Here is a 14,467-nt window from a genome sequence, read left to right as displayed (position 1 = left end):
TGCACAGGGTGGACACCCAGGAGGCCCCATAAGCCCCATGAATGGATAAAAGAACACTGGATCCAGTTGAACCTGGGGGTTCACACTGCATGGAAGTGCAGGTCAAGCAGTTTGGGGGTTGCCCTGCCTCCTGCACCCCCTCGGTGAAGACCAGCACCAGCTGAGTCAGGAAACAGACCCAGGAAGAGCCAATAAAAATAATGGTAAAGAAAGTGATCTTTTATGTTGATGTTTTGAAAGCATTAAAATAATCATTATGGAAAAAATCCAAACTTTCTAGAACCCCTCAGAGTTATATTAAAATTAATACTTTTTACTTAAGGGGGGTGGTAGGTTTTCCCTTTGTCCTTCACCTTTCAGGCCCCTAAGTGAGATCCATTAGGAGGGCCTGGCTGATTCTCTAGACCCCTCAGATGGGGGACTTAGCAAAGAACAGATGACCAAGTGGAGCCCAGAAAGAAGCTAAGTAACAAAACAAAATTTTTAAAGGTAAGGGGCACTCAGGAACCATCCTGTAATAAATCATCTGAGGCTCATGCAGTGCTCCCAGGACAGCACAGGAACCTGGCGAGGCCCCCTTGCCCTTAGCTGCAAATTGCATTAACTTCATGAAACCGTCTCGTCCGGCCCCCTCCAGAGTGCCCCTTCCATTACCTCACCTCTCTCTTCTCCATTAATCTCTCTGCCTCAATACTTACCCTTTAAATCAATTCAGCTCTGAGAGCCATCTTGCTCTTTCCCCAGCCCGGCTTTAAAATCCCATTGACTTTTATAAATCAATTGTGTTTTAGTTCAAGTGCAGCCACTCCTCCACGCTCTCGGGCTGCACTAACAGAGCTACAGATGGAAAAACAGGGTGCTGATGCCCCAGCAGCTGCCAAGGCCAATGCTGCCACAGCCTGGTCATAAGGCCCTGAAGACGATCAGGTGTGCTATGTGTGGATCTCCTAACTAGACCCTGAGATGAGTAGTGTATGTGGTAATTTCATAAGCAGGTGCTCCCAAGGGACACCAGTGAGGGGCGGCAGGGGGGTAGCAGCACCAGGAAGGGGAGAGCCAAGCTGGGGTGCAAAGCGAATAAAGGAGGGGTGTCAGCCTGAGCCCCAGGGGAACTTTGAATGTGAATTGCACCTCTTTATCCCTCCAAGTGGTGTCCAACTAGAAACAAGGCTGCAGGGGCTTTCAGGCTCCCATATGCAGGAGTCTTTGGCCAAGGGCTGTGGGGCGAGGGAGGGATGTAAATTCCTGGGCACTTCCAGTTCTCCCAGTGCCTGCTCAGAATGGCTCCAATAACCCAAGGACAGACTTCAAAACGGGCCAGCAGCCCTGAAAAACCACCCGGGGTAAGCTGTTGGAAGTAAGGGGGCATAAAGACAGGAAAAAGGAATCAAGGGAATTTGGGCAGAGCTTTGGCATGTTCCACTGTGTAAGGTATCTTTAATGTGTTCTCAGCCATTTCCAAGATGCAGCAGCTGCCAGGTATTCTCGTTGAAACACTGGGGGAGTGAATGACCTGCTCACCCTTGCTGAGCCCCTCCTTATGCGAGATGGGGTGGAGCAGACAGGCTGGAGTAGACCCAGGCCCAGTGGAGGGGCTCACCTACAGAGAGGGGGCCCCCGACCTGATCCCATAGAAGGTCCACAGGTGGGCCTGGGCCATGCTTGCATGAAGCGTCATCTGTTCAGCCTGGAAGCTCCGAGTAGGCAGAGGCTAGGCATCTCTTTGTGTTGTGGTCCACAGCCCAGCGCAGTGCTTGTTGCAGATAAATCTGCATAAACATTTATCAAACTTGTGATATTTTAATTGCTATTTTAGATCTCCTGAGGGGATTTAGCTCCATTCCAAAAGAGCTCTCTCTTTTAAAGTTTTTATTTTAATTTATGTAAGCTATGCATGCATTCCTTCCTGTATAAAACCGCAATACTACAGCCCCGTCCTCCCCTTCATGACCAAAATCACCGTTACAGGTGTGACATGTCCCTTCTATGCAAATGCATGTACCCACTGAATATACCTTGTGAATATACCTTTTGTTTAAGGGGTTGTGTTTTTCTTCCCTTTTTATATAGTTTTATAATTTGTGTATTTTTCTGCTATTTGCTCTCTTCCACCGCTATAATAGAACTTAAGTAAATATTAAAGCAGAAAAGGGGAGCTGGAAAGGTTGGGGATACATCTTCTTAAGGGTGGTCAGGAAGTCCTCACTGAGAAAATGGCATTTGAATAAAGAACAAAGGGGCTGAGAGGAAGCCCTATGGGGCCAGGGATGGCAGGTGCAGAGTCGGGAGGCCGGTGCATGGCTGGCCTGTTTGAGGAACAGCAGAGGCCAGTGTGGCCAAGAGCAGGGAAGTGCAAGGAGGTCCGAGAGGCCACATGACCAGGTCCCAAGGACCCCTGTAGGCTGTAGTGATGACTCCTACTTTTACTCTGAGTGAGAGGGGGAGTCCTGCAGGGTTTTCATAGGGAAGTAACATGATCTAACTCCCATCTTTAAAAACTGTCTCTGGCTGCCCTGTTAAGAAACTGCAGTGGGGGGATGGCAGATGGCAGACTGGAGAAGACGCTGTAGCAGTAACTCAAGTGAGAAATGATGGCGGCTGGGAATAGGCATGTCTGATAGTGTTTCCATTGACTGAGATGGGGGAAACCATGAGAGGAGTAGGTTTGGGGGTGGGGAAAGACCAGGAGTTGAACTTTGCCATGAGATGCTGGAGGTGGATGGTGTGATGGACGCCTGGGTCTGGGGTTCAGGGCTGAGCTCTGCACAGGTGCCTTCCACACATCGATGGTGTTTTAATCCATGAGATGGAAGGAGATCACTGAGACAGTGAGTGTGGACAGAAATGGAGTCCAAGGACTAGCCCCCAGTGCTGGACTTTAAGAGGTGGGGATGATGAGGAGACTGAGAGTGGTAGCCAGTGAAGAAGGGGAGAGGCAGGAGAGAGTGGTCTTGGAAACCAAGGGTAGAAATGGTCACGGAGGCAGGAAGGACCAACTGAGGTCAAGTGGTGTAAGGGGAAGGAATGGATGGGCTGACTTGACCTTGGATTAAGCAACATGAGGGTCATTGGTGGCCTTGATAAGAGCAGTTTTGGTGGTACAGAGGTAGGGGAAGGCTAACTGGGTGGGATCAAAAGAGAACAGGAAGCAGTTAGGGATGATGAAAAAATTCTGGAGATGAATGGTGGTGATGGTTACATAGCAATGTGAATGTACTTAAAGCCACAGTGAACTGTACACTTAAAAATGGTTAAAATGGTCAACTTTACGTTAAGTGTATTTTACTACAATTAAAAAAGAGAATAGGAGAGGAATTGGAAAGAGTGAATACACCTCTTCTGAGGTGTTTGTTGAAGAGGGGAGCTAACCGTGTTCGCTCATATACATTCATCTCATTCTTTTTAACTTCTGCCGTGCATCCTATAATTTGAATACAGCACAGTTTATTTGGCTATTTTCCTATTGTTGGGCATTTGGGTTTTTCCATTTTTAGGGATCACTCAGAGTGCTCCAAGGGCATCCTTGTGTGTGACTACCTAGGCACTTGTGTTTCTTTCTGCAGGAAAGAGGTAAGAAACGGAATTTGCTGGGTTATAGAGTGAGCATGTTTTCAATTTTAATAAACACAGCCCAATTGCCTTCTATAAAGTAGCTTACAATAACTCACAACACATGATGTTACTGAATTTTAAAAATTTACCTGCCTAAAGGGTACACAGTGCTGCATCATATAATAGCTATCATTTGTACTTCCCCCTGATTACTACTGAAATCCAGCATCACTACACATCTTTATTGGCTGTTTGTATTTCCTCTTCTGTACATTCACTTCTTTAATTTCTTCAACTCTGACAAACAAAAGATTTACACTTCCCAATCAGAGAAGAAAAAGAAATAAAAGGAATCTAAATCGGAAAAGAAGAAGTAAAACTGTCACTGTTTGCAGATGACATGATACTACACATAAAGAATCCTAAAGATTCTATCAGAAAACTACTAGAGCTAATCAATGAATTTGGTAGAGTAGCAGGATACAAAATTAATGCACAGAAATCTCTTGCATTCCTATATACTAATGATGAAAAATCTGAAAGAGAAATTAAGGAAACACTCCCATTTACCATTGCAACAAAAAGAATAAAATAGCTAGGAATAAACCTACCTAAGGAGACAAAAGACCTGTATGCAGAAAACTATGACACTGATGAAAGAAATTAAAGATGATAAAAACAGGTGGAGAGATATACTATGTTCTTGGATTGGAAGAATCAACATTGTGAAAATGACTCTACTACCCAAAGCAATCTACAGATTCAATGCAATCCCTAACAAACTACCAATGGCATTTTTCACAGAACTAGAACAAAAAAATTTCACAATTTGTATAGAAACACAAAGGACCCCGAATATCCAAAGCAATCTTGAGAAAGAAAAACAGAGCTGGAGGAATCAGGCTCCCGGACTTCAGACTATACTACAAAGCTACAGTAATCAAGACAATATGGTACTGGCACAAAAACAGAAATATAGATCAATGGAGAAGGATAGAAAGCCCAGAGATAAACCTACACACATATGGTCACTTTAATTTTGATAAAGGAGGCAAGAGCATACAATGGAGAAAAGACAGCCTTTTCAATAAGTGGTGCTAGGAACACTGGACAGCTACATGTAAAAGAATGAAATTAGAACACTTCCTAACACGATACACAAAAATAAACTCAAAATGGATTAAAGACCTAAATGTAAGGCCAGACACTATAAAACTCTTAGAGGAAAACATAGGCAGAACACTCTATGACATAACTCACAGCAAGATCCTTTTTGACCCACCTCCTAGAGAAATGGAAATAAAAACAAAAATAAACAAATGGGACCTAATGAAACTTAAAAGCTTTTGCACAGCAAACGAAACCATAAAAAAGACGAAAAGGCAACCCTCAGAATGGGAGAAAATATTTGCAAACAAAGCAACTGACAAAGGATTAATCTCCAAAATATACAAGCAGCTCATGCAGCTCAATATCAAAAAAACAAACAAACAACCCAATCAAAAAAATGGGCAGAAGACCTAAACAGACATTTCTCCAAAGAAGATATACAGATTGCCAACAAACACATGAAAGGATGCTCAACATCACTAATCATTAGAGAAATGCAAATCAAAACTACAATGAGGTATCACCTCACACTGGTCAGAATGGCCATCATCAAAAAATCTACAAACAATAAATGTTGGAGAGGGTGTAGAGAAAAGGGTACCCTCTTGCACTGTTGGTGGGAATGTAAATTGATACAGTCACCATGGAGAACTGTATGGAGGTTCCTTAAAAAACTAAAAATAGAACTACCATACGACCCAGCAATCCCACCACTGGGCATATACCCTGAGAAAACCATAATTCAAAAAGAGTCATGTACCACAATGTTCATTGCAGCACTATTTACAATAGCCAGGACATGGAAGCAACCTAAGTGTCCATCGACAGATGAATGGATAAAGAAGATGTGGCACATATATACAATGGAATATTACTCAGCCATAAAAAGAAGCACAATTATAATTAGAAAAGCAAAAAAAAGCAAAAGAAACACAATTGAGTCATTTGTAGTGAGGTGGATGGACCTAGAGTCTGTCATACAGAGTGAAGTAAGTCAGAAAGAGAAAAACAAATACTGTATGCTAACACATATATATGGAATCTAAAAAAAAAATGGTTCTGAAGAACCTAGGGGCAGGACAGGAATAGAGATGCAGACGTAGAGGATGGACTTGAGGACACGGCAGGGGGGAAGGGTAAGCTGGGATGAAGTGAGAGAGTAGCATTGACATATATACACTACCGAATGTAAACTAGATAGCTAGTGGGAAGCAGCTGCGTAGCACAAGGAGATCAGCTCCGTGCTTTGTGACCACCTAGAGGGGTGAGATAAGGAGGGTGGGAGGGAGACACAAGAGGGAGGGGATATGGGGATATACGTATGCATATAGCTGATTCACTTTGTTATACAGCAGAAACTAACACAACACTGTAAAGCAATTATACTCCAACAAAGATGTTAAAAAAATTTTTTTTACACTTCCTTGATAGGAAAAGGGCATGGGAGTTCCCTGGCAGTCCAGTGGTTAGGACTGGGCCCTCTCACTGTTGTGGCCTGGGTTCAATCCCTGGTTGGGGAACTAAGATCCTGCAAGCCACACAATGAGGCCAAAAAAAAAAAAAAATCATGGCTGGCCCTGCACCTTGATGCTGCCTGCATAGCCCTTTGTCCTTCTATGATAATGAATGAACCTTTGGGTCCTTGCATTCCATTTCCTCCACCCAGGGTTCTGACCTCTTGAGTTGGAGTGACTGGTGCTGTCATCCCTGGCAGCCTCTGTCACCTTGCGGACACTTGGGCACACTCCTGTGCAGGCTGCTTTTCTCCTCCCTTCCTGGCATCTCTGAGCTGAAGCACTTAGGGCCCCGGTCAGTCTCGGTTTTGCTGGGGAAGGATTGTAGCATCCTCGGTGATCAGCACTGACGGGGCTTTGAATCCTGGCTTCGCCACATGACAACATTGCTGTGTAACCTTGAGTGTAACCTTCAGCTTTCTTCCTCTGAGTCTCAGTTCAGAACATCTGAGAACTCAGGATTATTCTGAGGAATAAGTGAAATTACTCATGTCAGCTGCTGGGCTTCCACCCCCGACTCTGGCCCTTGCAGGCACTTAAGCATGTCCGTCCCTTCCATTGCCACCCACCCTACCCTCACCCTGTCCACCCATCGAGTTCCTTCTTTCTCCCATTTTCACCCCTCCTGGGCCAGCATTTCTAGGAAGGCCAGCCCAGTGCTAATGCAATGAGGGCCGAGTCTACCAACACCCAGCGGCTGTTCCAAGCTAACCCCTCATCACCACCCGAGCAGGCCCTGAAGGAGGGAGAATTTGGATTCACAGACAGGCTGTGCCACTTATGCACGGTGCAACCCCGGTGGCTGAAGAACACTTGTTGGAAGGGTTAAATGAGCAATTCATGAAGGTTTTTAGTGCAGTGTCATTCAGCAGATCCTGACTGAGTGCTTCCTATGTGCTGGGCACTGATCTGCAGCACCTCTCTCCTGAGCTGGCTCCCTCCCCCGCGTCCCATTTTCCCCGGACACATCCTCTTGGATGTCAGAGAGACTGCAAAATCTAACATGTGCACCATCTTGCTGCCCCTCCTTGACTGCTGGCCTGTCCCCCTCTCCATGCCGTCAGTCATCAGCCCTGCCTCCTAAATGTCTCTCAGGGTGGCCCCTCCTCTCTACCCTCCCAGAGACTCACCCCACCCTGTACCCTCTGTCTCTCCTCCCCTGGCTTGTGCTGTCAGCTTTCCCAGTTTCCCAACAGCCTGGCTTCCAAGTAAGGATCTCAGGCCTCCAGGGCTCCTGGATGAGTCTGCGGGCCCTGGGCTCAGGGTCTGCTCGCTCAGAACTGACTGCCTGGACCGAGACCCCAGATTCCGAATTTAGGATTGCTCCAAACAGGTATGCGCTCACACACCTCAGAAGCTTGCAAACACACTCACACATATGCATGCACCCACACTCTCAGACATACTTACAAACATACCCTCATTGTACACTCACAATGGCACACACATGTGTGCACACACTCTTGCACACTGCAGCATGCACACACACACACATTCATAAGCACATATGCTTGCAAACACACACATGCACATGCACACTCACACATGCACATTCTCTTACACACTCATGCACATACGTACTTACATACTAGAAAAAAACACACACTCATGCACACAGACTTTCCCAGGAGGGAGTTGGGCCCCCTAGCTCTCCATGGCCCTCAGTTTTGGGGAGAGGTAGATACATGCACTGCACAAACAACACTACTATACACCAGACTGTTATTCATACTATTCTAAAGGTGAAATTGAAGTGAAAAGAAAGAGACTAATTTTAGTGGAGTGACTCTTGGAGAGCTACATGGAGGAGGTGCAACGGGACCCAAATGTTGAGTGGAAAGTACGACTTTGACAGTGAAGATGAGCAAAAGGGCATTACACTGGGGAATTGTCCAGTGTGACTAGACCCCAGGGCAGCGATTATTGGAATCACCTGGGCTGCTTCAAAATCCAGATTCCAGGTCCTTCCCCTGGAAGTTGTGTTTCAACAAACCTGGAGACCAGATTTCCTAAGGTCCCAGGTAGGCGTAATATGCAGGCACCTTCGGCAGCCGTTAGCCCTGGGCGGATGGGGAGGTGCATCGTTAAGCTGGGGTGGCGCTGTCCCATGAACCGATCGTGACTGCCAGGCTGGGGGTTGGATTTTACTCTGCACGTAATTGATAAATACCCTAACTACTGTGGAGAAAAGGAGTAAAAGCTGATTATATCTGCGTTTAGAAAGATTTCCTCGGCAGCTGCGTATCTCTTTTGGAGACTCCTGCAGAGGGCAGGGAGTAAGAGGAAGGCGTCCAGGCGAGGGATGATAAGAATTCGAATTGATTCAGTAAAACAGAAATGAAAAGAAAGAAGAGTGCAAAGAGAGAATCTTCAGAATTTGGACACTAATTGGCCAATGCTACTTGGCCAGAATTTGACACTAATTGGGACTTGATGGGGAGGGGTTTGTCAAAACAACTCCAAGCTGTCAAGATTGGCCGGTCCCAGTCACGAGCCCTTGGTGAGGAGGGGGATGGGGAGCAGGTTTGGGAGATGTGAGTAGGCAGCAGGCATTGAATTTGAACATGAGCACAGGCGATCATGAACCATCCCTATGGAGATGTCCCCCATGGAGATGGTTTAACGTGAGCCTGAAGTTTCAGAGAAAGATCTGGGCAGAAATAAAGACTTGGACTCATGATGGAATGGAAGGCAGGTGGGGCAGCCTTGGGCAACAGCAGGACTTTCGGGGAGAACAGGAGGAACTGAGGCCAGAACGGGCTGGGCAGGTGGTAAGAGATGTGGGTGTACCAGGCAGTTGGGCTCTGCAGCGGGGGAGGAAGGAAGAGCTTCAGGAAGAGGGTAATCAATGTGCCTGAGCACCAAAGGGTCTCAGAGGCTGAGAATCAGAACCAGACTGTCGGATTTCATCAGAGCAGTTTCCAGGAGAGGACAAAATCTCCAAATGCAAGGGGTTGGCAGCGACTGGGGTTGACAGTCACTGGGGGGTGAGGAAGGAGAGACTGGGTGTGTGGTCCATCCTCTCAAGAGATGCTTGTCAGTGCGAATAGGTGACCGCATCAAGCCGGCACACTCGTTGATCTGAGCCAAGAGGTAGCAAATGCAACTCCTGTTCCTTCCTTGCAAATCGGAGTGCCCCCTCCCCTGAGGTGGGCCCAAATTCTGGTCATCCTTCAAGGCTCAGCCTAGGCGCTCCTCTGGGTGGCTCTGCAAATGTCTACAGCGGAAAGGTGCACCTTCATTTAAGTGTCTGCAGCCTTTGCCTGTCCACGTGGCCTGTGACTCTTCCATCTCTGTGTGGCTCTTCTTTATGTTATTTCTCCTGCCAGCCCTGGGGCTCTGGGGGAACACCAACCACTCGGGGTTCTGCCCCATACCTGGAGGAGCTCCGCAGACTTGGAAGGCATGGATGAATGAATGAGTGAATGAATGATTGTGCTTGTGAGCCAAAGAACTTGACTTTGAGGAGGGCAAAAAGCACCCTCCTCCTCCCCAGGTCGCAGGCCTGCTCCTGGGCCAGAAACTCCAGAAACTCCCCTTAGTTCTGGAGCCTTAGAAGGTCAGAGCTGTTTGAGTTGAAATCTTGGCTTAAATGTTTACAGAACTGGAATATTTACATGGCTTGATTCAAGGAAATGCTGAAGACAGGAACAGTGGTTATTAATAAATCATAACAACAACGATTTTCCTTTCAAGATGCTCTATGGGCCTTATAAGTAATATCTGTGTGATTGATCGGCTGGGGGACAACCCGGGCTGGCCGGGCAGCCTAAGTGGCATCTGCAGGAAGCGCCTCCCTGGTGAGCTGAGGGGAGCAGGGGCTGGCCTCTCCTCTCCTCCACTGGAGCCCTGCTTCTGCCAAGGACAGGTGATTCTGTAAATCAAATATACTTCAATTTAAAATAAAAGAGTAAGCCAAAGTAGCCCGTGATGTTTGACAACCATGTCTTACATCCATTACCTGCCTGGTGTGGTGATGAGAGCCACAAGTGCAGAACTAGATAAGACATCATGTCCTCCCATCCCTACCCCTCAGTCTAGAGGGGCAGAAAGGCAACCACGCAGATTAATAAATACCAGCCATGGACCACATGTCCTGGTGGAGGAGGGAATGACTATCTAGAAGAGATCAGAAGGAAGGTGCTGTGGAGTTGGATCTTGAAGGATAAATAGGAGCTCACCATGCAGCCAAGCCAGGGATCGAGTAGGAAAGGGATGGAAGAAACAACTGTGGCTTGCAGGGACCATGCGTTCCGATCATAAGTTAGGATCCGTGGTCTAAGAATTGTAAGTGTGATTACGTTTGGACTCAGAGTTGTTCCTCCAAAGTCCAGGATGGCCCCTCCTAGTGACCACTGCAGCAGTATCCTTGATACTGGCCAGAGAGAGGAGAGAAGTTTTCCCCAGGACAGAGGGGAGAGCGAGGGGAAGGGGTAGGGGAGGCATGGGAGGGGCAAGAACTCAGTCACCGTGAAGGGCAGTACCAACCCTGGCAGAGCGCTGCTCAGTGGTCTCTGCGGGGCAGGAGTGCTCAAGGCACTCGGTGGCTGTAGGTCGGAGGGGCGGCCCCTTCACCCTGCCGGGGAGCCGTCAGCAAGTCACAGCAAGCACCTGCAGCAGAGGCCCTGTGGTGCAGGCCCAGCTGCCAGGATGATCCCAGGGAAGTAGCAAGGTGGTTTGCCAGGTGGGATGAGGCTTCTGGGCAATGGTGCTGAGATCTGATGCCGCCAGGGGAGAGGTGCCACGCAGGTACCAGGGACGGAGTCTGCTGGGGCCAGCTCCCTTGGGGCCTGAGTGACAGGAACCCTGCTAGAATGTGAGCTCTAGCAGGATCCAGATGTTTATGTTTCTTATTTTACTGCTTTTTCCCCAGCACCTATAACAGTGATTGGCACATAGTAGGTACTAATAAATAGTTGCTGAATGAATGAATGAGTCATTGAACAAATGGAAAGCTGGATGGATGGATGGGTGCATGGAGGCATGGATGGATGAACAACCCTGGGGAAAGGCAGAATCTTGGATCCCAGAGACATAGCAGAAACTAATCAGGCAGGCTGTGCACTCCCCCAGGTGGATGACCTTGGGCTGTGGTGTTGAGGGGTTCCAACCCATGCCCCTTTGAACCCAAGGGGGAGATAGGCCAAGCATGATCATGCCCTGCTGGCCGAAGCTCCCATACTCTGGTCACCGGGCAGCTGGGATGCCAGGGTGGGGCAAGGACTGACCGCTGGCCTGCCATCTTTCGTGCTCACTGTGTGTGTGCTTGGCTTCCAGCCCGCTCCAAAAGCCTGGTGATGGGGGAGCAGAGCCGGAGCCCTGGGCAGACACCCTGCCCCCGCAGGCTGGGCCCCGTCCTGAAGGCGGGCTGGCTGAAGAAGCAGAGGAGCATCATGAAGAACTGGCAGCAACGCTGGTTCGTGCTGCGTGGGGATCAGCTCTTCTACTACAAGGACAAAGATGAGAGCAAGCCCCAGGTGAGGAGTGTGCGTCCTGTGTCCAGCGGGCATCACAACGGGGCTCCAGGCGGGGGAGGCGGGGGAGGGCGTGTTTAACTACGTCCAGGAGAGGGGAGAAAGCAGAGAGTGACCCTCCCATCAGCACCTCCACCCCTCAAGCGCCAAGCCCCTGACTCCACTCAGCATGACATTTCACTGGGATCTCCAAAGTGAGCTTTATCCCCTGCCACCACGTTCCCGGTATCACACCTTGTTTTACTGTGACACATCCACAGCTTCAGTAATGGAAATGTTTCCTTATAATGTTGATAGAGAACATCCCTCCATGGCTTAAAAAAAACAACTCTTCCTCATGTCCTTTTCAGCCTCATAGTGCTTCCAAGGAGGACACAGGTGCACACACTTCATTGCTTCCATTATGCAGGGAAACGGGCACCCAGACACATCTAATGTCATACTGAATTCTGGCTCGTGGTGAAACCCCTGTGTCAGAGGCCTCTGCCTGTCAGGGGAGGCTTCTGTTTTCCACCAGCCCTGTAAGCTCCACCTCAGGCGCTTAACACGTCTGCCTTTCTACCCAGTTCCACTAAGTTCACTCACTCAGAGCAGTCGGTGGCCTCATGCGCCATGGTGCGGCCTGGTCACAGCTGCCCTGTGCAGACATCGTAACCGAGTGCTCTGCATGCTGCCGGCCAGGGTGGCTGGGCTTGCGGAGCTTGGGCAAGCTAACCCTTGTTATGGGATTCAGACAGAGAGAAGATGTCTGGGAGCTGCCCTCGCTTCTCTTGGGGAAAATGGGAAGGGAACCTGCAGGACTTCTTCCGAAGGTGGCTCCTAGTCATTCATCCAAGTTGGAAAGAAAAGAGAGAGCCCCTTGTTCGGGGTCAAGGGTCACAGAGCTTTGCAGGGCCGTAGCCTGTGCACATCCAGCAGTTCCACGGTGTGCTCAGGGGCCTGGGGGCGGGGAGGGGGCTCTGTGATGGGCAAGGTGGAAGGAGGTACCTGGGCACAGCATGGTATCACGTCGTCAACACAGCGAGAAAATGACCCTGTCACTCCTCTCCCAAATTTTCTGAGTATGAAGAAGGAATTGTCCTATCTTTAACACTTCTCCAATACTTGGGACCCTCCCTTAAAGACATGGGACTCTGGGGGTGGGAAGGAGCAGGCCTCATCTCAGAGACCTCAGTGGCACTAGTCACCAGCTGCAACTTAATAACTTTCTGTCTTCACTGTATTTATTCTAGTGGTTAACTTTTGTTTACGGAAAGCCATACTGGTTTCCATTCGCGAGAGTCATAGCATGTTTTCCTTTCTAAAATATATCTAAGTTAAAAACAAAAAGTGTTGCACAGCAGTGTGAGTGTACTTAATGCTACTGAACTGTACACTTAAAAATCATTAAAATGGTAAATTACATGTTATGTACATTTTAACACACACACAAACAAGTGAGACTGCTTAATGAAAAGTTTTACACCAATAACAGTAGAGATGAGAGGTGAGGATGACAAAAATCATGAAGGTGGATCTAAGCTAAAGTTTAGGGAACTCTGATCTTGTCCAGCCTCCCAGGCTTTATAAGGAAGGAAAAGAACTCCCAGAGAGGTGGAGTGGAACAAACAAGAACTTTGAATTTGATCTGAATTAGGTCAGTCATGCTAGCTGAATAACTTGGTATAAGTCACTTAATTTTTTTTTTTTACTTTCAGTTTCATCATTGCTAAAATGGAGACATTATTACCTACCTCACAGAGATGCCCTAAGAATTAGATTGTAGAACATATATGCAACGGAGTACAAATCCTAGCACCTGGGATACTTAAGTCTGGGTACCCTCATGCTCCCTCAGCCCTGCCTTTGCCTTGCTCCCTGTCTCCCCAGCCCTGCCCCTCAGCTTGCTCCCCAGATCAGGAACCACACCTCTGGCTTGCCCACCGCCATTTTCCTTCTGGCTTCTGCGTTTTGTGTTGAAGACCAGCCTTGGCCCTTCAGTGGCATCTTGGCTTTCCTGGCTGTCCTATTGGTGACATGTCACTCTGATGATGGTGACCAAAGTTGCCGGAGTCCCTAGCACCTCAGAGCCCTGCCTATGGCCCCTACTGTCATCCCTCTTCTGGCCCAGGCCACAGCACCATCTCCTGGGAGAAATGCATTATGATGTTGGGTGAACCCAGTGGTCTAAAGTAACACACTGAGGTCACCAGGCTACGTGTGGACCCCTGCCCCAGGCTTCCCCACATCTTCTTCACGGTGAGCCTCAGGTGGCCCTCACCTGTCACTGCAGCTCCAGAAGGAACCTCCATCCCCCAGATTTCCCAGACTGGACATTCTTCTCCCTCACCTGCCACCTTCTCCAGACTTCAATGGCTTCTGGTGGAAATAGCTAATTGAATGGAAGTAATGACATCCCCAGTCACCAGCCTGGACAAAGGAGGAGCCCTGGGGCCCGACCCAAGCTAAACCAGCGCAGTTGTCACCAGGGAGCCATTGGATCCCTGAAAGGAGCCAGCATCTCCAACAGATGCCAGCATCATGCCCCAGGGCTCCTCTTTTGGCCTCTCTGGGTCTCACTGACCCTGCCAGATCCTCATGGGGGATTATTCTTTTTTCCATAATCCCCCCTCCCCAACAAAGCCTGACTGCTCTTACAGCCCTGTTGCTCAGGTTCCCAATCTCAAGGAGACTCTTGGTCAAATTTGACTCATTTATCTTTATAGTATGATCTCAAACCTACATGCCTGCTGGCAGAATAACCCTCAGATTTCCATTTAATTGCATGAACTACATGTAATGGACTAATTCTCAATATCTGGTTCCTGGAAAAATAGG

General features: G+C 48.3%; 1 protein-coding gene across 9 annotated transcripts in view; it reads left to right on the top strand.

The window, feature by feature from the left end:
- The window catches only part of ARHGAP22 (Rho GTPase activating protein 22), a 203,929-nt gene that overhangs the window by 57,927 nt on the left and 131,535 nt on the right, over positions 1-14,467 (top strand). For all 9 annotated transcript variants that reach the window (XR_014248941.1, XR_014248942.1, XR_014248943.1 and 6 more), the window contains exon 2: positions 11,454-11,653. Coding sequence is in view for 6 of the 9 variants with exons in the window: in XM_082407134.1 (XP_082263260.1) it covers positions 11,454-11,653 (200 nt within the window). In the remaining 3 variants the exon portion in view is untranslated. The remainder of the gene's footprint in view (positions 1-11,453; positions 11,654-14,467) is intronic.

Source organism: Balaenoptera borealis (genome assembly GCF_965194805.1).
Source record: "Balaenoptera borealis genome assembly, chromosome: 10".
Lineage (NCBI taxonomy): Eukaryota > Metazoa > Chordata > Mammalia > Artiodactyla > Balaenopteridae > Balaenoptera > Balaenoptera borealis.
The sequence above is the reverse complement of the archived record's forward strand: the minus strand, read 5'-3'. Positions and strand labels throughout refer to the sequence as shown.